This window comes from Hippocampus bargibanti, linkage group LG05 (assembly GCF_051943395.1).
Source record: "Hippocampus bargibanti isolate YZ-2025 linkage group LG05, ASM5194339v1, whole genome shotgun sequence".
Lineage (NCBI taxonomy): Eukaryota > Metazoa > Chordata > Actinopteri > Syngnathiformes > Syngnathidae > Hippocampus > Hippocampus bargibanti.
In genome coordinates this window covers 18,959,649-18,981,789 of record NC_142738.1, presented here as the reverse complement: position 1 = coordinate 18,981,789, position 22,141 = coordinate 18,959,649, and the positions used below count along the sequence as shown (strand labels likewise).

Sequence of the window (22,141 nt, the reverse complement as noted above, 5' to 3'; positions counted from 1 at the left end):
ACTCTCTTAGCATAGCGTTGAGTCATAACCACCTTGACACGTAATTGGTGCTGCACTCAACTGTCAACTTTTGATCACATTTGTTATTTACTTGGCTGAGTAATGAGATGAAGTATCGAGGCACTTACCCAGAAGATGAGATTGAAGACGAACATCAAATACTTCAAACAGCAGAGGCAGCCTCTTGCCATGTTAAACTTCTTGAATTCTAAAAGGAACACAAAGGATAGATCCAGGTAAAAGACCACGTACTTGCTCCCTTTAGGTGAGCTGTACTTGTTGCTCTTGTCTCCTGCGTCGGCCTCAGCCGCTGCTGTTGCAGCCTGACCCTGCTGTGTGTTTTTACGTGGCTCTGTGGAGCCGTAGAAAGCACCGGCAGTGAACCCGCGGCCACCGAATGGGCGGCCGGATGTGGAGGCTTGGGGGAAATCAGAGTCACAGCTTTCTACTGAAGGGCTACGATGAATGGCTGACTCCTCACTACTGGACTTCTCCATGCTTTAAGGCTGCTACTAACGATGGCGATCTCCCTGATGCACAGTCTAACATACTCTCAGAGGTGACAGGACAGTGCCCTATGATTCCTCACTGCTGGCCGAGCAGAAAAAAAGATGAAAAAGACAAATTAAAAATCTAATTACATCCAAATCACGCAGCTGAGCCCAGTAATCTGAGTGTGAAAGAGTCCGTTGATGAAGTGAGTGGAGCCATACTGCTTGGGCTCGCTGATGATGTCTGGCTTAAATAGCTATACTTGATGTTCCCATTCAGAGTGTTAGTCGTATCTCGAGACAAAATCTCTTTTTTTCGATATCCTCGCTTGATGTGTTCCCGGTTGCAAGTGGGAACACCTTTGGTGTCAGATGCTCGCTCCACTTCCACTCTTGCTGACCCAGTAACTTTTGTCTCCCTGACACTCTTCAGCTTCTCTTCTGCAAAATATGCAATTTGTTTTCCCACCGTTGCCTCCCGTGCTTCGGTAAGCACGCTTGTCGGCTCTAGAGTAGCGTTCTGCGATCGGCAGCTCTGTCCCCCGCACTGCCGGTGCTCCGGTCTCCTGGTAGTTGCAGCCAGACTGATGTGGACCTGGAGACACAACTAACGGGTATGGCCTGATTCCCAGCGAGAGCACTGCCTTCCTTAACCTTCTGCTAGTCTCTCCCTCTCTCTCCCTCTTGCAATCCCTCCTCACTGCTGAGCAGACAGCCAATGCGGCAGCTGAAGGAAGATCCAAGCTCCACCTCTCCCCTCCCGGTGTCTTTAATAAGCTCATCGCTCTGTTTGCTTTGACTATACATGTTCAGCAATTTATACTGTCAGGGGACATGAGAAGTGAGGGATGAATTCAACAGTGATTAAAAACTAAAAGAGGACATGACGTGCCTCAAAGTTATATATGGCTGGTGACTGGTGCGTTACAGCTGGAGGCAGAGGAGAGAGTGAGACATTTTGCAAGTGCATGCATCCAAGTAGAATTGACCATGATATATTCAGTATAAATATTTTTTGACTGCTGTTATTATAAATTTACCACCATCCATTTGGCAGATGGTAATGTATTTGCCATTTTTAAAAATCGGCTGGAATATTGGGCATCTTTTTGATGTGGGTTAGGGTTGAAGAACTACAGCTGTGGTTTGCAGTGTGTCTGTGTTCTTCATTACAGCACTGCCCACATCCATGTAAGGAGAAGCAATTTACTGGCAATGAGCTGGCTTCGGAATTTCCACCCAACGAATCAGAAGGAATTAGCAACTTAAAGATGCTGAGCACTCTCCAAGGAGTCGTCAACTCAATCTCGAGTCACAAATTGAACGAAACATATAATTAGGGTAAAAATAAACACTTAAAACAGGATATTTTCCTATCTGGGATAAATCGATTTATAAGCCCCCCCCCCTTTCTTTAAATTGGAGAGATTGCAATGCCATTAGTTATGTGGTGAATGGCAAATCCATGTGCAGCTCTCTCGAGTTTCACTCATCGATCAGAGCTCAGTGGGGCTCTAAGTATTCGCATGCAGACTCCACAAGCAGCCTGAGGGATTCTTCTGCAGTCATTTCCCTTCAGAACATTGGACAGAATCATGAATCGACTCCAATCATCATGCACGCAATATGTTGTGCATTGCTGCTTCCTGTGTACAGCAGAGCGAGATGAGAGAACCGGAAATTGAGACTCAGGAGTAACAGTGGTCTGTAGGTGACACTGAGCAATTGAGGCCACTGAAGGAAAGAAACACAAATAAGGCAGAAGTCAAGAGTAGAGCAGAGGACAGGATAGCAACAGTTCTATCAAGCGATATCACCTTTCCAGCACTCACAAACATTGTCCTCTTTCTGTTACAGCTGTGATACTACACAAAAAGGTGTTATATTCTCATGTGACTTCGCCCCTCCCGCCCTTTTATGTGTCAGAGGGAAAACAGGTGTGGGAAGCAACAGCTTTTACAAGCAGGCGAAAAAAGGGAAGATAAGATTTTGGAGACAGTCAAGAGAAAAGGTTATTGAATCCAAAAAAATGTTTTTATTTGGCCTCATTATTTATTCTTCATTGAATATAAAAAAATGTTACGTGTTCAGTATGCATCATGCTTTTTTCTTTATATGTTCTGCAGAGTTCTTCAAAGGATTGTGATTGGTCTGCGTCATGATTCTGTTCTTGTGTATCTCCAGCAGGGGGCAGAAGAGGGCCTTTCCTCCAGCATGCACACCTGCTGCCACCTGTTTTATTAGGCAACCAAGAACATCATGATTAATTGTCAAATCACCTTCAAATTATTCACTTCAAATTATTTGCTACTCATCGTCACATGTTGTATTGTAGCCTTCTCAATTTTGTCATCATCATTTTTGCTCTGTTGTGCAGGGCATACTCTTTTTTTTTCAGGGAAGCCATTAGAATGTTTAATCCCCTCCACATATTTTATATAGAGCGCAGAACAAATTAATGAATGATCTAGTTTTCAAATCTGAAGTCAAGAATAATGACTGTTATTGTGTTTTACATACGACAATTTGAAATTTTGGTTTAGACTTTAGCAAGCATCATAGCAGTTGACATACGGGCCGAATAAAATGATGTGGCAGGACAGATTTGGCCGTGTGCTCTCGTACCTCATGTTTAAGTATTGTCATGATTTTGTCCTTGATCCCCCTCTTGATTTGCTTTTCATGTAACTGGGATTTCACGTATATTGTCATCTTCCAATTACCATTGCCTTTTGCAAAGGCCTTTTGTTTGTCCCTTATGTTACTGGCACCTTGTGACCAGCAATTTCCATGGACACTTTGTCAGTGCGCTTTCTAGTAAATTAATATTTTTGGTATGGATTCTTGTTTGTGCCTTCATTTGTGGGAACCAATCATTATTCAGTTCATCCATGAACTATTGTAGTCTGAACATTCACTCACAGTATAAACTTGACACTGGAAAATTGAGATATGTCAACAAAAAAAAAAAGAAAACTGTCTTGCAATGTTCATACAACAGGTGACATAACACTGCATGACTTCAGGGACAACAAAAATTGCCTCATTCCCGGAACAATGTTTGTCAAAAAAGCATTTATTTCACCGTTGCACAGTTTAGTTTCAACATTTTATTGCGGCTAAAAATAGTTTACCTTTTAAAGGTGGCAAGAGCTGCATTTTATAATTCATCAGCACTTAATGAAAAATGTAATTTTACACATGAATAACTCACAGCTTTAATAGTCATGCCCCAAATTTGCAGTTATGTTATCCAGCAGGGAAGAGAATCAAGAAGACTAAGTTTGACAAATAAAACCTGCTTGGTCGTTTTGCATAAAGAAGAAAAGCATCACAATGGAAGAAAACACTTAAAATCTACTGCAACGTGGGGTACATTTATTGAGTTGACACAAGAGCAGAGAAACACTGAGAACTATTACTGCATCCACTGGTAATTGAGTAGTTTAGTTTGGAAAACAAGCCACTGATGGTCTTGCAATGCACTGCCTTAACTTCAGCACAGGTAGCCTGGACTCAGTTCTGCCTCAGTGACAGAGTGGCTGTGCATGTGAATAGTGGTCTCACTATCTCCATGTGCCCTGTGAGTGAATGCGAACGAATCCAGATCTTTCACACAAAGTCAGCTGGGATAGACTCAAGATCTGACCCTGAACAGGATAATGCAGATTTATTTCATCTTCCCACTGGCCACGTCAACCCATTTGGATTAAATGCAACAAGGTTTTCCCTCGGGTATTTTCCCCTTTATTGTTATTGTTATTTTTTTTGAAATACAGTAAAGTCTCGTTATATCGATATCGGATATATCGATAGTCCCGGTTATATCGATACTATTTCTATGCACGCACGGAGAAAATCACATGCAAACAGGGTCGGATATATCGATAGTCCCGGTTATATCGATATTTTTTCGGACTCCCTTGAATATCGATATAACGAGACTTTACTGTATCTACAAACACTGCATACATGGGACTGCGGGACTTGTGTGACACTTTTAGCCCAGCACAACGCAGGGCAATGTTGGGAAGGCAATGTTTGTTGCCAGTGGTCATGGCAGCCCCATTTGTTCAATATGTTGTTAGCCGTGCAATTTTTGATTTAATTGTTTGTTGTTGAATTAATAACTTTTGCTCCATGTACACCACAGCGTATATAGCGGTGGTTATTTTAAAATGCTGTCAAAAACAATTGAGCTGGGAGGCGTTTTTTGTTAAATATGAAATATTACAGTTAAACAATACAGCAGCCAGAGGAGAGGCACAAAAACTATAACTAAATACAGTGGGGCCTCGGCTTACGAACACTTTACCTTACGAACGTCAAATTTATGAAAATTAAACCTTGAAATACGCACTACTTTTCGCGATACACACCCACCACGGCTGGCGGAGTGATCTTCGGATCTGGCGGAGTGATCGTCGGATCTTCGGCGGAAGCACACGACCGAACAGCGCTCCATCCGGCGCACCTTTCCACACCCCCTCTCTCTGAATTCACACGTCGATCGCCTCCGAGGAGCTATTTGCAGATAATTTTGCTATTATGGGACCGAAAAAGACTGCACCACAGGCTTGTGTTCAACTGAAGAAGACACAAGACACAAAACACAATCACCGTCGAGGAGAAGAAGGAGACCGCAACAGAGAAGCCATCAAAGGTGCATGTATTGCAAAAGGTGTTTCCGTGCTGTCAAAGCAACAGTCTCGGGAATTCAAAGAAGTTGAAAAACTTCTGTTAATTTGGATTAACGAAAAGCAGTTATCCGGCGACAGCGTCAGTAAAGCAATTATATGCGAGAGAGCACGGCTAATTCACACCGATATCGCCATGCAGCAACCTGTAGGTTCGGTGCTTATTGAGGATTTTAAAGCCAGCAACGGATGGTTTGAGAACATCTGAGGGCGAGGAGGAGGAGATGGCTGCAGCATCAAGTGAGCTCATCAAGGCAATGTTGGTAAAGTGGAATGATGTGCAGGCTTTTATCGAACAGTTCCATCGTGAAAAGACTGTGGCTATGAGAATCATCAACATGCCTCAGCTTCGTAAGACCTTACAAGTCAGAAAGCAACAGGTGTCAATTAAGAGGTTTTTAATCAGCAAGAATGATGACGAGTCTCCAAAGAAGGAAAGAAGAGAAGCCACACCAGAGGTTGAGTTACCAACAGTCCTTAAGGAAGGTGACTCTCCTTCCACAAGCCATCAACGATCATCACAAAAGTAAATAAAACTTTATTTTACAGTACAGTTTATTTCTTTAATTACAGTCCTTATGGAATGTGACTCTCTTTCCAAACAGCAATTGCCTCTGACCTCCGACCTCCAACGCCATTCCATCAGGCCATCAATGACCATCACAAACGTAAATAAAGTGACTTTATTATATAGTGCAGTGTATTTCTTTCATTACAATAGAATAGCACATTTATTATACATAGAATAAGGTATGTTGTGTGTAGTTTTAAGGCTTATTTAGTTGAAAATTATATTTTATGGAAACCTGGGAACAGATTATTCTCATTTTAATGGTTTCCTATGGGAAATATTTAGGGATACACACTTTTCGCCTGACACACTCTGTCTGGGAACCAATTAAGTTTGTAAGCCAATGTCTTACTGTACTGTCCTCAGATATACAGTACAAAAATGCAGAGAGGAATGTGTAGATCATCTTGAAAAAAAACAACAACTTTCATATTAAAAATACACCAATAATTATAAAATAAATTAATATTTCACCAATTACATGAAAAAATATGGTGTTAAAAATATTCCACAATATTTGGAGTTCATATACCGCTCTTTCTCACAACCTGTCAGTGCAGCTCTGTAGACATGGGCTGTATAATCCTTTGACAAGGCCGACATTAAAAGATTAATTCACTGTGTGTGTATTAGCCTTTTTTGACTTGTTCTGGACAGTCAACTGTGCTAAAAGAAGAATAATGTGTCAATGAAAAAGCCTATTAGCATCAAGCACTTTTCTCAAGCTACGTTTCCATATCAATGCAAGTTGAAGATTATTGACACCATGTGACACCACCTTCTTTTATGTGATGATCAATGTTTATGCTTTTATTTTTGTTATTTTCTATTTTCCTATTGGTGTTCCCTTGTGTTGACTATATATATATATATATATATATATATATATATATATATATATATATATATATATAAGAGACAATAAATGGACGTCGCCCGGTCCAAACAAGGTCTGCGTCAGGTGCTGGGGAACCAGAGCACCTTGATGAAAAATGGGCTACTGGAACAAAGCGGAGATGGACGAGATGCGATAACATGGCTCTGTTGGAATGCGACGACTCAAGCAACCCTAGTCAGAGGGGTTACATGCGGAGAATGGGGGCTGAATGGTTACTTCGAAACCCACAGTCACGGTTGACCACAAAACAACTAGTAGCTCAGTGTTCCAATATCCACAAACGGCAATTGCTATCACAACTTGAGATTGATGAGGTACAACACAAATTCCGAGGTGAAGGGCCCCAGGCTGTCACATCAAAGGAAGAGGTTCAACCAGAGATTGGGAGGCAAGCCCCAATGAATGATGAGATTGGGAAGCCAGCCCCAATGAATGAAATGCTGAGCGAGGCAGCAACTGACCTGAGAGATAAGATCATGGCAAGAATGAAAACTGGGCAACTAAGAAACCGATTACAACGGCTATGTGAAGTACCACCTGAAAGTCTCATGGAAACTGTGAATGCAGCACTGAGAACGATCCCGACCGGAACGATCACGGAAACCAATGAGCTGATATACGCCTCAGCATCAGAAATCCTCGAGATGCTTGGCTACAAGAGCAACCATGAGAGCCACGAGATTCATTACCCACCATGGAAAAGACGGTTGGAGGCTAAGATCAAGGCGGCTCGGAAAAATGTGAGTCAATTGACGGAGACCCAGAGAGGTATGAATAAAAGGCCAATACCCAAGAGGTACATGCAGATAAACATACCTGAAGCACTCGAAACTGCCAAACAAAGGCTCCAGGCCTTGGCCAGTCGCCTAAAGAGGTACACGAAAGAGAATGAGGCCAGAAGAATAAACAGGCTGTTCGCAACACAACTGGCGAAAGTGTACGCTCAGTGGCAGGGTTCTAACAGCAAAGCAGACCCTCCAAAACTGGAAACTGAAAGATACTGGAAAGGCATATGGGAGAAGGAGGTCTTACATAACAGCAGTGCACAATGGCTGGTGACTCTGAAAGAGGAGCACAGCAACCTCCCTGAAAAGAACCCAGTTACCATCACAGCGGCAGATATACAAGAAAGAGTCTCAGGTATGAAAAACTGGACGGCACCAGGCCCGGATATGCTCCACACCTACTGGCTAAAGAAACTCACAGCACTCCACGAGCGCCTAGCAGCACAAATGAACCAGTTGCTGATGGATGGGACTCACCCAGGATGGCTAACCGAAGGGCAAACAATCCTGATCACGAAGGATTCCTCAGTAGGCGTACCTCTTGGATATTGGCCTTTGATTCACACCTCTCTGAGTCTACGTCAATTGACTCACATCTTTCCGAGCTGCCTTGATCTTAGCCTTCAACCGTATATATATATATATATATATATATATATATATATATATATATATATATATATATATATATATATATATATATATATATATATATATATATATATCAGTGACGTGCAGTCAGTGGAGGCAGGGGAGGCAGTGCCTCACCTGTCATCATGGAAAGCTGTCATGGAAATATCAAATGAAAAAATAAATTAAACAGTTATATGTATTTAGTGATTTGTACTTTAAAGTTCTTGTCCATTTAACTTCACCGTTATAGGATTTTTTTCAAAATCGCTGAATTTTCACATTTACCGTTCAAATACTAAGTGGAGACGAGCGGTGAGGCAAGCCTCACCATGTATTGCGCAATCACTATGCTTACTGTGCTGGCTTGCTCTGCAGTGAGACCGCATTGCTGTCCTTCTGCATATCGCTATTAAAGCGTTCAAACACGTTTAGTATATGAACTAAATTTCTACAGTTTAGCTGGTTTATATAATGTAGAGTCATTGTACATTATAAACACTGTACTCCAGTGTTTATTTTGTTTTATTTTTATCAAAACGCTGTGCGTAGGTGAGGCACACAGTTCTCCCGCCTCATGACAGGCAGGGGGCGCTTGTGATTCCAGAGATACTTCTTACTCCACGTCTGCAGAATAATAGAATTAGAGACAGAAAGCTACAGTAAACAGTTAGCAAGTAAAGTGCAACCCTGCAGTCATTTTTTCGTGTTGCTTGGCCTCACTTTCAGAATGGAGGATTACATATCTAAATTGAAAGAATTTTCTAAACTGGACTTTCAATCGAAGCAGGAGGTAATAATTAAAGGAAGACCAACACCGGAGCTAAAAGGTTTGCTTCAGACAACGGGACACAATAATCGCTCTTTTCAGGCGGACTGGTACACACGAAAAGGCTGGCTGTGTGGATGTCCAGCAAGAAACCGCCTTTTCTGCTTTTCCTGCCTTCTGTTCTCAATTCGTGACAATGTCTGGACTCAAATGGGATATTGCGACCTGAAAATTTTACAACGGAGCCTCATCAAAAATGAGCGAAGACTCAACATCAGCATCCACAATGCTAAGGTAAAGGAGAACCGGGAGATTTTAAAAGATCTCATCAATGCCACCTGCTTCCTTGCCAAACAACAGCTGGCATTTCGTGGAAATGATGAAAGTATGGGCTTTGCTCATCGTGGCAACTATGTTGAACTATTACATGCCCTCGCTCAGAAAGATGACAGGCTAGCGAGACGTTTGGAGGCATCCACTGTATTTTCTGGCCCGTCAAACAGAATACAGAACGATTTAATTGAAGCAGTTGGTGATGTCATTAGAAATGACATTAAAAAGGAGATCGGTGCAGCCCCATTTGTTGCTGGAGAAGTCGACGAGATTGTCATTCTCAGCACTGAAAACATACAGTCGGAACAGGACTGATCAAGGACGACTTTCTTCACTGGCAGTGATCTCCGTTGAGACAGAGAGACTTTTAAAACTGAAGAAAGATAAGGAATGCTTCTACAAAGAAGTTATTGATGCCTTTCTTCAGAAGGAGCGGCGCAGGGACTAAGGTAACACGATAAAAACGTTTTTTAAAATTATTTTTTTCTATGCTACAGTTTGTATATATAAAAAATGCTGACATGAAATTTTAAACAAAATACGTTAACTGTTGCCAATCAAATGGTGAATAAACTACTCTGTAGAGTTCATATGTTTGTAAATCTGACTATGATGACGTCAGTGCCTCACCAGCCATGAACATCACCGCACGTCACTGATATATATATATCTCACAGTGCAGAGATCGCCGGTTCACGTCCCGGTCCGGCCTCCCTGTGTGGAGTTTGCATGTTCTTCCCGGGCCCGCGTGGGTTTTCTCCGGGTCCTCCGGTTTCTTCCCACACTCCAAAAACATGCATGGCAGGCAGACTGACCAGTCCAAATTGTCCCTAGGTGTGAGTGTGAGAGTGACTGTTGTACGTCTTTGTGTGCCCTGCGATTGGCTGGCAACCAATTCAGGGTGTCCCCCGCCTCGTGCCCGAAGACAGCTGAGATAGGCTCCAGCAACCCCCGCGACCCTAATGAGGAATAAGCGGTACGAAAAATGAGAATGAGAATTTTTAAGGTCTTTTTTGATACACCAATAAATGTGTCACAGTGTGAAGGAATGTCACTGATGTCCTCTGCAGTGATAATTAGCAGCTCCTTGTATTGCCATGGCTCAGATTACAAAAGGAATTACTCCTGTATTGCTTCACGGAGTTATTGTGGAAACCATATCAGAGCTTCACTTACAAATGACATTTAACAGCATGATGATGAATGCGATGAATGTACGATCAAGGCCCATGTAAAGAAGGGATTAAAACTAAAAATGCTTTCTGCATGCGTCACATCCCAGCCTTCGGATTCTACAGACCTTTTGGCAAGCAGGTTTGTGTGGGTGGAAATAGACCTCATTGACCTTTATTCAGTTTTGAAAGAAGCAAGAGAACACAAGACAAAAATATGCAAAAGTTCTTCATTTGATGAAATTATGATGCAATGCAATGGTCAAACATTGGTATTTTATGTCTAGTTATATTTTGGCTTTTTACAATACTGTACACAATTACCCAATGAGATGATGTTGGTCTGAGAGTGGTGACATTTTTAAAATTATAGTGGGGTAATTTTCAACAAAAGCATCAGTTGTGCTGCCTGGAAACAGTCTTAATTAAGAATTTATGACTTCATGACTCTCTAAGCCAACCATGAAGGCCTAAAAAGGCCCATCTATGAAAATTTGGTCCCTGCAGGAAAGCAAGATCAGCAGGGTGATGTCATGATGATAGCAGCTCGGAGGATCACAGATGCCATAAATATCAGATATTGGGTGTTAAATTGTCTGGGAACTAAAATGAAAAGGTTCGTACTTAAAAATGTCATGTTTTACATATGGGACCTAATATTTGACATGCAATGCTGACTATCATAAATATATAAAAAATTCTATTTAAAAACTCAGATTTGTTTGTATATTTTTTTTGCCAATTGACATTTTTTAACTCGTCATTTTCACACATTCTTAATAAATTCATTCATTCATTCATTCATTCACATGTTCAATCATTCGTTCATTCATGCATTCACAGCGCAAAATCTTGTGGCCAAGCACAAATCTAATTTAAAAAAAGGCACGCCTATCAGAGTTGACAGACCAAATATAGGAAGCACGTGTGACTTTACAAGTCAAAGCAAAAGTGTACTTACGTAGACATCATTATACCGCATTAGCATTTAAAGTCAAATAGTCAGTTGCCAGTGTAATGCAGCACAGTATGAGTAATGTCTGGTTCAACACAGGCTGCCGCAAAGAGGTCAAATGGCGGTGACGCGTCTAACGGAACCGTACATGAATCCCAGAATAGAGTTGAGGATGAATCAAGAGTGACAGAGTGCCCCCGATGCTGATCAAAGGAGTAGAAGAATTTAGGTCTATGCAGCGCTCTCTACCTAAAAAAAAGGAGCAGCGGCGATATGAATCTCATCCAGTTCATTGGTAAATGCAATGGTGATTCCCGAATGCAAGGTTCGACTATTAATTTTCTGGCCTAGCGCCTCTGAAATGTGACAGAGACGCCCTTGAAAAGGGTGCCGACTTCCTCTTTCATTGCCACGTTGTATATTCCCTTGGTACTCAATGTTTTCTCTACATTATGATGCATATGTTATTCCAAAAATGTATGAGCTTTTCAAATTTATAATGATGGCATGTTGGGTGTAAATATAAAGTGCCCAATGACCTTTCATTAAAATTATTTCGTGTTTAGGCATTTACAGGGTGGTAACTGTGAATTCTTAGTGTATTACTGTCCAGACAAATCAATTCATCACAGCAACAATTTTCACCAAAACAAATAATGTAAAAATACAATGAAAAAAGACAATCTGTTTTCAATGGAATTGATAGCATTTATTCTACCAAAATTCAACAGTTGCTGATTTTCTAAATCTGTTTTCAAAAGAAGTGCTATTCTTGAATAAAAATGGTTTCATCTTAGGCCTTGTTTAATTTAATATGTACTTTGCAGTGGCAATGAAACAAGGCATATTTATGTTTATGCCCTTCTTCCGTGACACGTCTCCTTACATGCTTACATTGGTCTGATCTGTGTGTGTATGGGTTTTGTGTAAACAAAATATAAAGCAAAACAGTAAATTGAATTCCATAATCAGGGATTGTAAGCAGTGCAGGAAAAAAGGGTTAAAAATGCAGTTAAATGCTAACATCAAAATAGAATCAATTCTCCGTCTCGACTACTTGTTTTGGTGTAGAATTTGATCAGAAAAATCTGTAAATGTATAACTGATATAACTGATGTAACTGATGTAGTTAGTTGCACATTCCTACAGTTATGAATCCAAACACTGACACTTACAGGTGGATTATTTAGAAATTTCAAGCAGTATTTAATTCAACATGGTCTCCTTCAACAAAAAAAAAAAACTTTAGTGATTCTAAGGTAGGAATGGGGAAATGAGTTGTGACTCTTTATGTACACTAGGAAGTGAAAGATTACTTTAAGCCCATGTCATATGGATAGAATTGCAACTGCGACGGAAGCGATGCCACTCGGAGCTCAAATTTCCAGAACCTGGCACTGATGTGAGTGTCACATTAAAACTATTTACGGCTGTGGAGGTAAGATATTATATACGTTGGGTGGATTTTGATTTGCTCTGGTTCTCCAAAGCGCAGAGGGTGATATGCGTCCATGTGGCACCTCATAATGCGACACATGCTTGAATATCTTCTTGTGCGGCAAGGAAATGGGTTATAGGGCACACAGGCCTGCTCACAGATAAAAATGGTTTCTCAGAACAACAGCAGTTGGGAAAGGTGAGAGGGGACAGTTGGATCATTACAGATAATCAGTGAGATAGACTAAAGCAGGGGTGCTCACACTTTTTCAGCATACGAGCTACTTACAAAAACTACCAAGTCAAAATGATCTAAGCCAATATTGCACAAAATACATAATAACTACATATACATAACATAATCAATAACTATTAACATTTTTTCGTAATTACCTGAGTTTACTTTGATGACTTGCACTGAATTGAATCAGCCAGGGATGCATAGTCCGGACAGTAGCTGCTGACAGCCAGCCTCAAGCACATTTCCAAATGTTCATCATTCATGGTGGAACGGTATTTGGACTTAATGATCTTCATGTAGGAAAAGGCTGACTCACATAAATAAGTGGAGCCGAATAATGCAGTCACATTTCCTCAAGTTGGGGTACTTTTCCTGTGTGAGTAAGTTACAGAACTGTCCAAGTCTCTGAACAAGGAGTCAGCTGCTTCAACGAATGCTTCTTTTACCATCTCTCTGTCTTGGAAGGACTTATTGTTTTTAACGATGGCGTGACTCATCCGGAAAGATGCTTCGGTGGCGACTTTCGCTTTTGAAGTATGTTAAGTGAAAAATGACTGCTGTCCGGACAACTGGGATTTTAGTTCGTCCACCGTTCTCTTTCTCAGTTGGCTTTTCGGCGTGAAGTCAATGTCGTATTTTCCATGAACAGTCCGAAAATGGAGCTCCACATTTTCCCATTCCGTATGAAAGTAATATGTTTTGGCCCCTTACTTGGTCCCGCTTTCTCACTCATTTTGATCACCATATGTTTTAGCAAGGGCTTAAAATCTGAGGTAATTCGCTGACTACCTTGTAAATTTTGCTGCGTTTAGCGCCGTTGTTTACGCATGCACGGCGACCTAAAGGTAAAAATTCAGTTGTCATCTGAATGGTTGCCCTGTATGTCAATCAAGTGACAGGACGTTTGATAGGCTGACAAAATGTTTTTTTTACTGTCACGCTGCGATCGACCAGTACTACCTCCGCGATCGACCAGTAGATCGCGATTGACGTAATGAGCACCCCTGGACTAAAGGGTCAGTCAGCACAGCAAGTAAGGTCTTCTTTACTTCTTAGTTTTTCAGCAGAACCTAAACACACATCACATTACCTTATCTTTAGTGAAAACCAGTGACGTGCGGTGAGGTTCATGGCTGGTGAGGCACTGACGTCATCACAGTCAGATTTAGAAACATATGAACTCTACAGAGTAGCTTATTCACCATTTGATTGGCAACAGTTAGCGTGTTTTGTTTAAAATGTCATGTCAGCATTCTTTATATAAACTGTAGCAGAGAAAAAAAGAATTTTAAAAAATGTTATTATTGTGTTACCTTTACTTATAAATGAAGTCCATGCGCCACTCCTTCTGAAGAAAGGCATCTATACCTTCTTTGTAGAAGCCTTCCTTATCTTTCTTCAGTTTTAAAAGTCTCTCTATTTCTTTAAATTTAGATATGCAATCCTCCATTCTGAAAATAAGGCCAAGCAACACGAAAAAATGACTGGATGGTTGCACTTCACTTTGCTAACTGTTTACTGTAGCTTTCTCTCACTAATTCTATTATTCTGCAGCCCAGGAGGCGCAATATGAATCTCTGTAATCACCAGCGCCCCCTGTCATGAGGCAGGTGAACTGTATGCCTCACATATGCACAGTTTTGATAAAAAATAAAATAAAATAAACACTGTAGTACAGTGTTTATAATGTAAAGTGACTCTACATTATATACACCAGGTAAATTGTAGAAATTTAGTTCATATACGAAAAGTGTTTTAACACTTTAATAGCGATATGCAGAGGGACAGCAATGCGGTCTCACTGCAGAGCAAGCCAGCGCAGTTCGTATAGTCATTGTGATAGCCATGGTGAGGCTCAGCCGGCTGCTGCCTCACCGCCTACTTCGTATTTGGACAGTAAATGTGAGAATTCAGCGATTTTGGAAAAAAAAAATCCAAAAATGGTGAAGTTCAATGGAAAAGAACTTTAAAGTACAAATCACTAAATAAATATAGCTGTTTAATTTATTATTTCATTTGATATTTCCATGGTGACAGGTGAAGCACAGCCTCACCTGCCTCCCCTGACTGCACGTCACTGGTGAAAACAAGTGTGACATTCATGTCATTGGTGTGAAACTGTCATATTATTAAAGCTGCATTCACAGCAATAAGGAGTAAGACTGAGTTCATAAATGCTTTGTTTGCTACTATAAAAATATAAAAAGAAAGTGGAACTGATAAGTTCATCAATATATTTCTTTGGCGAGCACTGAAAAGTAAAAAAAAAAACAATGTAGAAGCTTGCAGTTTTTGGTTAAGATGGTTGGAAGCTTGATCAAGGCTGAGTGCAAGAGTAAAGAATTCCGTTTTCACAACCATTAAGTACTGGTGCTTCTGAAACAAATGTGCTTCACCGCTGAAGAGAATTTCGAGGAAACTGCTTTAACCTTATCTCATTGACTCAACCCTTAGTGCGACTTCAGGAGTATTGATCCTCAAAATGAAATACAAATGGCTGGATGTCGACTGAAGAAGCTTGTTGTTTAATCCAGTTTATATACCCCCATTCAAAGCAGAATGCACCAAATGGGTTTGAAGAGGTGAGGTTGTCCAAAGGTAGCAGAGAAAGGAAATCCCAAAACAGTATGAAGGAATGACATCACTTTACTTAACGCAGAATTTAAGACAAAAAGGTTCTTTACAATAAAATGTTCTGTGCCCTGCCAAAGTTGTTTGATGCTCTTTGGTGGATATCCACAACAAGACCATAAATAACAGAGTTCTAATTGTTGTTTGAATTGGGTGAAATGGACTTGAGTTTTGGTGCAGACACTGTCAAGATGGTTATGGTAATTCACGAGAAGGCCCTTTGTCAATACAATCCTGCAGGGTCGACAAATAGAGAACAGACACGTCTTGTGAAACCTGGTGTAAAATTCTGGCAAATTGCAGTGAATTATGTCACTTTTGCAGGAACTGCCCTGCTGCGGATTACTGCCCTCCTCCAATGAGGCAGCTGCCGTGTCATTGTGTTTGTGGGCATATATTCACAATGCATACGTGCTTAAGAAGAGAAACAAACATCCTACCACCGCATGAAATCAACATTGTAGACCGTCCACACCTCTTATTTTTATCAAAGCAAAAATCCCTGCTGCATTTCAAAGGAATTGTAACAGCTCCCAACATAATTCACTACAAAAAATACCCCATAGGTTGAGAATAAGGGATGCTGGATATTTGTTTTGACACCAGAAATGTGTTTGTGTAGTGCAAGCAGAGAAGCCCACAATGCTTGATTCAGAATGATCAATAACAGACTTATACATAATATTAGAGCACACTTTTACAGTATCAACAATAACTACATCTATGTCTCCTTTTGTTTAGTACCATGATTGAGGAGTAGTTTTTGCAGAGGAGGCATTGACTGATGACCCCAAGCCATATTTTACTTGGGACTGGTAGTAGTGGGTTTCAGGACACTCACTGGGGGGCACTGGGTGGGAATCACAACTTTGGCATTCGCAATACCAGGATTATTATGTCGCACGATGCTACACATGCATTCTAAATAGTCATTTTGAAAAGCACACCTGTCATTGCAAAATGACATCATTGTGACACTGTGTCAGTTTAAGAATACACAATTTCCATCTGTGTAAGCTCTGTCGTACAGGACTCGTCCATCAATGAAAAGGTTTCTTCTTCAAAATTGTAAGGAACAATACATTGGGTAGACTAAACAAATTCTCAAAAAAAGACTATCAACATCGCAGAGATAATACTCGTGGGACTCAATGGGCAGTACACATGCACCTAAAAGCTCGCCACCACTCATTTGACGACAATGAGGTTAAAATATTAGCGAAAGAAAATAGATGGTTTGAAAGGGGAGCAAAAGAAGCTATTTTCATAAAACAGCAAAATCCTTCACTAAACCGCCATGGTGGGGTGAGGTTCAATTTTGATCCTTTGTACAACAGACTTATTAGGCGACATAGGCTCAGTTATGCTGATGAGGTGATACCAGAGCAAATGGGGCGATCAGGCCGGTCGTAGACCTCATAATCAGGCAGGACAATAGAAGTAATCGGTCAGGACAACAGAAGTAATCAGTGTAGCCACAGGGAGTAGTCCTCTGCTCCCCCCAACCTGAGAGCAGGGACCAATCATAGCAGAGTCCGACACCGCCCCCGACTGTACAGTAGGGATATATATAGGGCCGAAAATACCAGTAAAAGACTTTAGTTCGCTGACGAAGCGAACTGACGATAAGAAGCGAAACGTCCGACACTTTCAAAGAAGTACAGATGACGGCTGAAGAAACACAATTTTCATGTCATAAAGCGGCTGCCGCAAGTGCTGAAGAATGAATGACTCTCTGTTTCTTTGTGTTGTAATATTATTTGGTTTTTTTTTTGTTCTTTTGATTCAAGACGGCGCCGCGAGTGTCTGCTATTCCAGCAGCTCCTGAATTTTGTTTTTCGACTTCTTTCTTTCCTTTCCTCTTCCTTTCATAACTTTGCTGGTGTGAAATGTAATTTTCTCCACTGTGAGATGAATAAAGGTACATCCAATCCAATCCAATCCAATTATATTTGAATTGGATTATTTATTATTTATTTGGATTGGATTATTTATCAATTTGGGCAACTGTACACACTTACAGAAAATAACATTAAAAAATACATCAATATAATGAATAAATACTACTACTGCTCCGCCTCCTGCCCGTCCTCCCAAATTGCCAATCGTCCTTGGGTTTTATTCAGGTTTGTTGTGATCCAGGTGAGGACCTGAAATCACTGTCAGCGCTTACTACAGTTTTTGGCAGACCATAGGTAACACTGCTCTCCAGGCTGTCCTTTCTCCCACTTCTCCCTCCTCAGTCTGGTTTTAAAGGTGGTTCGCCTGAGCTTCTGGCCAATCAAGTCCCGGCGACAATTGGCCATTCCCAGGTGGTTGCAATCACCTTCTTAGAGACAATTAGCGGTCGCCCGACTCTACTGTTTTGGATGGGGAGAAATGTGCACCTTTCTCCCATCCAAAATCCAGAAAACACAACATTATTTAACACTTCTTTTGGCGTCATGACATTATTCAGACCCTCTTCTCAGAGTTCAGACATTCTTGTCAAATAATCTGCAATAACATTTTTCGTTTGTCAGGGCAGAGAATGTATGGGCCGTGCCACTTTGCCAGTAGCTTACTTGGTCCCGTAGGTGACAATATTAACACCTTCTGTCCAGGGTGCCAATCTCTCCCTGATAAATCCTTGCTGTTATTCTTGCTGGAGATCCTCTTCCAGCTTCTGACGTTCTGCGTCTTCCATTTCTTTCTGGAATTCTGGGTTCAAAAACAATGGACATTGCAGATTGACTTGGACGAGGACACTGTGGAGGTTGGGCATATGTTAAGTAACCCAACATGGGAGTTTCTTGTGATGGAGGAAGGTTTGTTGGCCTGGATGTTCGAGGGTCAGTGTTTTGGGGCTGTGGTTTTAGAGGAGGATAATGTTGACTCGATTGACTATCAAATGTCCAGTCTTGCTTGTTGTGGAGCATCTAATCTCTTAATTGGTTGATTGTCTGAGTCTTCGGCTTCACCACTGGTTCCATCTCACTCTGCTCAGTTCCAGCCTTGGCTTGGCAACTGTCAGACGCCTCATGGAAAAGAAGAACGGAATCATCTTGGGGCAACTCAAGCTCCTGGTTTCTACTTCAGCAAGGCGTAACGATCCCACCTTCTTCATGCAGGGCGAAACAGATCCCACCACTCCACCACTGCCACCAAGACAGCATGCAGGTGCAAAGATGATAAAAGTTCACTCAGCCAGATCCAGGAAGGATGTTTGAGTTTTCTTTATTTGAAGTCTTGGTGGATATCAGTTTTTGGCAGACCACAGGTAACACTGCTCTCCAGACTGTCCTTTCTCCCTCTTCGTCCTCCTCAGTCTGGTTTTAAAGGTGGTTCACCTGAGCTTCTGGCCAATCAAGTCCCAGCGGCAATTGGCCATTCCCAGGTGGTTCCAATCACCTTCTCAGAGACAATTAGCGGTCACCCGACTCTACTGTTTTGGATGGGGAGAAACGTGCACCTTTCTCCCATCCAAAATCCAGAAAACACAAAATGATTTTACACTTCTTTTGGCATCATGACAATTTACTTGATTTAAATTGACGCATGACCCTTGTAAATGAAAAAAAAAACACCTTAGAGGGGAGATTTTAAAAAACAACAGAGCAAGCTATATTTGAATTGAGGACCAGGCTTCGCAGATCCTTGCATAAAGTATTTTTCACATGAAGAAACTTGGCACATATGGCAAATAAGAGTGGCATAAAAAGTCTCACTGGACTTAATCACAGAAATTTTTTGGCATTGGGAGAGCAGATGTGCGACTTTTATGCTGAAAAAGTCAACACCAGTCATTTTTCACTTTTACACTACATCTACATGAATATGCAGAACAACTAACATTTTAGATGGTCGAGTCGCTCGACTATCACATTTTGAAAGTCAAGTTAGTGGCAGAGAACACAACATATAAATATACACTTACGCAAATATGTGTAACATGTTAAATAGCAGTTGAAGCTAAAAATAGAAGGCACAATGCCTTGGGCCATATTTTGCAAATCTCAAATAAAGCTATGAAGTGGAATTGCGTCGACTGGTGACACAAGTACATTATTCTGACAGTTTTTTCCCTCATTGATGAAAAGGTTTCTTCAGCCGTCATCTGTACTTCTTTGAAGGTGTCGGACGTTTCACTTCTTATCCAAGAAACTTCGGCAGCAAACTAAAATCTTACTGGTAGTTTAGGCCCTATATATATCCCTACTGTCCAGACATGGTGGTGCCAGACTCTGCTATGATAGGTCCCTGCTCTCAGGTTGGACTACTCTCTGCAGCTCCACTGATTGTTCCTATTGTACTGACTAATGACTGGCCTCTGACATCTTCAAAAGTACAGATGACGGCTGAATAAACCTTTTCATCGATGGACCACTCCTGTACGACTGAGAGCTTACACAGACGTTGTTCCCTCATTGTTTGGCCTATTGAGAGATACTGGTTCAATGTGGTTTTCATATATAATGCAATATCAAAATACTTCTTCAAAAGTGAACCCCTTGCAGATTTTATCTTTCGTCTCTGCTCATTGCTCACACATTTCTCAGTGTGTGTGTGTGGGCACATATCGCCGGAACCACAAAACTGATCTTGGATCACTGTGGGTCACATAAACACATTAGCTGAGAGTCAGGATCCATAATGCTACAATGAAATGTGAGAAATGTTTCTTGATGATGGTTGTAACCTCAAGGTGAGGAAGAGTGACGGTCCGCACGGTAGCAATACAATGACAAGCTGAACCCACAGGGTGTGAACATCCGTGACAGTCTGGAAATCGCTGTTAGAGCTCTGATCCGCAGCTTTACACCCTGCACCCCACTTTTTTTTTCTCGAACACCACCCGACTCGAGAATATCACCTCCATATTTCTGCTTCGTGGTGCGACTTGTTATATCTCACAATATAGACTGCTTCTGTGTCTTAACTGTTTTGACGAGGAGTTTTATTATCCGTTAACCTGGTTTTCATAAAATGCTGGCTTGTTACAATATAAGACCAGACAAGCCATGCAGCATGAATTAAATAATGAGCAGAAGCAGGAATGGCAAACAAAGAAAAAGCAGCCCAATAACAGTTTGGACTGGAATGAGAAATGTGGCAACAATGAAAAACTGCCATGTCATCTCTTCAAAGATCACAACTTAAAAAAATGCAAAATACAACAAGGTGAATGGAAAAGTAGTCTCCATTTTCAATTTTCCCCGTGAATGTAATTGTTACTATACAACCTGAAGGGCAAACATATTCGCTTGGAGTTGTTATTTTGCTGAGCAAAATAAATGTAGTTGAGAGTGAAGGTTGCTTGACTTTGACACACCTCACACAGTGAGTATAATAATTAGCTGAACCAAGAAGGTTGTTTTCATTCACTTTGGTTTGTTTGTGGACACTGCATGATATAAATGAACATTGTTGCGTTTTGTGTTTGTTTGTTTTTTCATATTTTAATGAGCCACCTATCAAATGTGAAAGCTTCACCTATCCATAAATGGTCTTTTGGACGTTTGCCAGACTGTGATGTAACAGTCTGGGTAATTTACATAACACTGCCTCCAAAACGAGTTTTGTCACCAATGAATTGGCAACCAGGCCAGACACAGAGCTGACATTTTTGGCTGGTGATTGGAGTCCCAGCACTCTTGCTGCCATTATTGGCATTGTTTAAGGGGAGGGAGAGCAGTGACATTTTTTTGCCAGGAGCAATATTGGCTCAAAAATAAACTGTTCATTCTATTTTAAACTGAACTGTTAAGCATTGACAGTTTTTTTAAACAAATTGAGATCTGTTGCAAATATTATTTTGAGTGTGTTGGATGTATGATGGATGTAGACTTGCTGAATACTAATTCGAAAAACTATAGTTGCTGTTGCTCACAGGAACGGTGGTTCTTTACAATATATGCCATTAGTCTGGCAGCGTGGTGTTCGACTAGTACATCTGCTTCACAGTGCTATTGTGCAGGGTTTGATTTTGGCTTTGGCATTCCTATTTAGGTTTTGCCAGCCTGTGTGGATTTTCTTCAGGTACTCGTTTTCCCCCCCTATATTTCAAAAATATGCATGACTTGGCGTACACAGACAGACAGAGCGTACACTAAATTGTCCAGATTGCGTACAAGAATGGTTGTGTATCTAGCTATGTGTGCCCTGCGATTGGCTGGCACCCGGTTCAGTGTGTTCAGCGCCTACTACCCGAAGACAGCTGGTATATGCTCCAGGACACACAATGTTCGTGATGATTAGAAAATGGATGGATACAATTTGCCCTAACATGAATTACATGTTGAAAGTTAATAACTTATCAAGCATTACGAATGGTAAATTAAGCACCAACATTGGGATGCAAACGTCCCCGGTACATTTTTCGGTAAATGTCTGATTTAAAGCCTGGTTAAATTCTACAGAATTGCTTCTGCGAAGAACAAAGAGATAAGAACATAGCAGCAAACCAGAAGACGCGCATCCAACATTTTAGATCCAGTAGACCTGATAATTGTAATGGTCTTTTCCCAAAACGTCTTCAAAAGAGGCACATAG

At 41.0% G+C, this 22,141-nt stretch overlaps 1 protein-coding gene across 6 annotated transcripts in view; it reads right to left on the bottom strand.

Annotated features, from left to right (window-relative positions):
• The window catches only part of tspan9a (tetraspanin 9a), a 239,831-nt gene that overhangs the window by 84,235 nt on the left and 133,455 nt on the right, over positions 1-22,141 (bottom strand). For 2 of the 6 annotated variants that reach the window (XM_088997135.1, XM_088997136.1), the window contains one exon: positions 129-208. In XM_088997135.1, the coding sequence (XP_088853261.1) occupies positions 129-191 (63 nt within the window). In that variant the 5' untranslated portion in view covers positions 192-208. Of the gene's footprint in view, positions 1-128; positions 1,181-22,141 lie in introns of those variants that run through there. The other 4 variants (XM_088997137.1, XM_088997138.1, XM_088997134.1 and 1 more) reach the window with 4 other exon arrangements.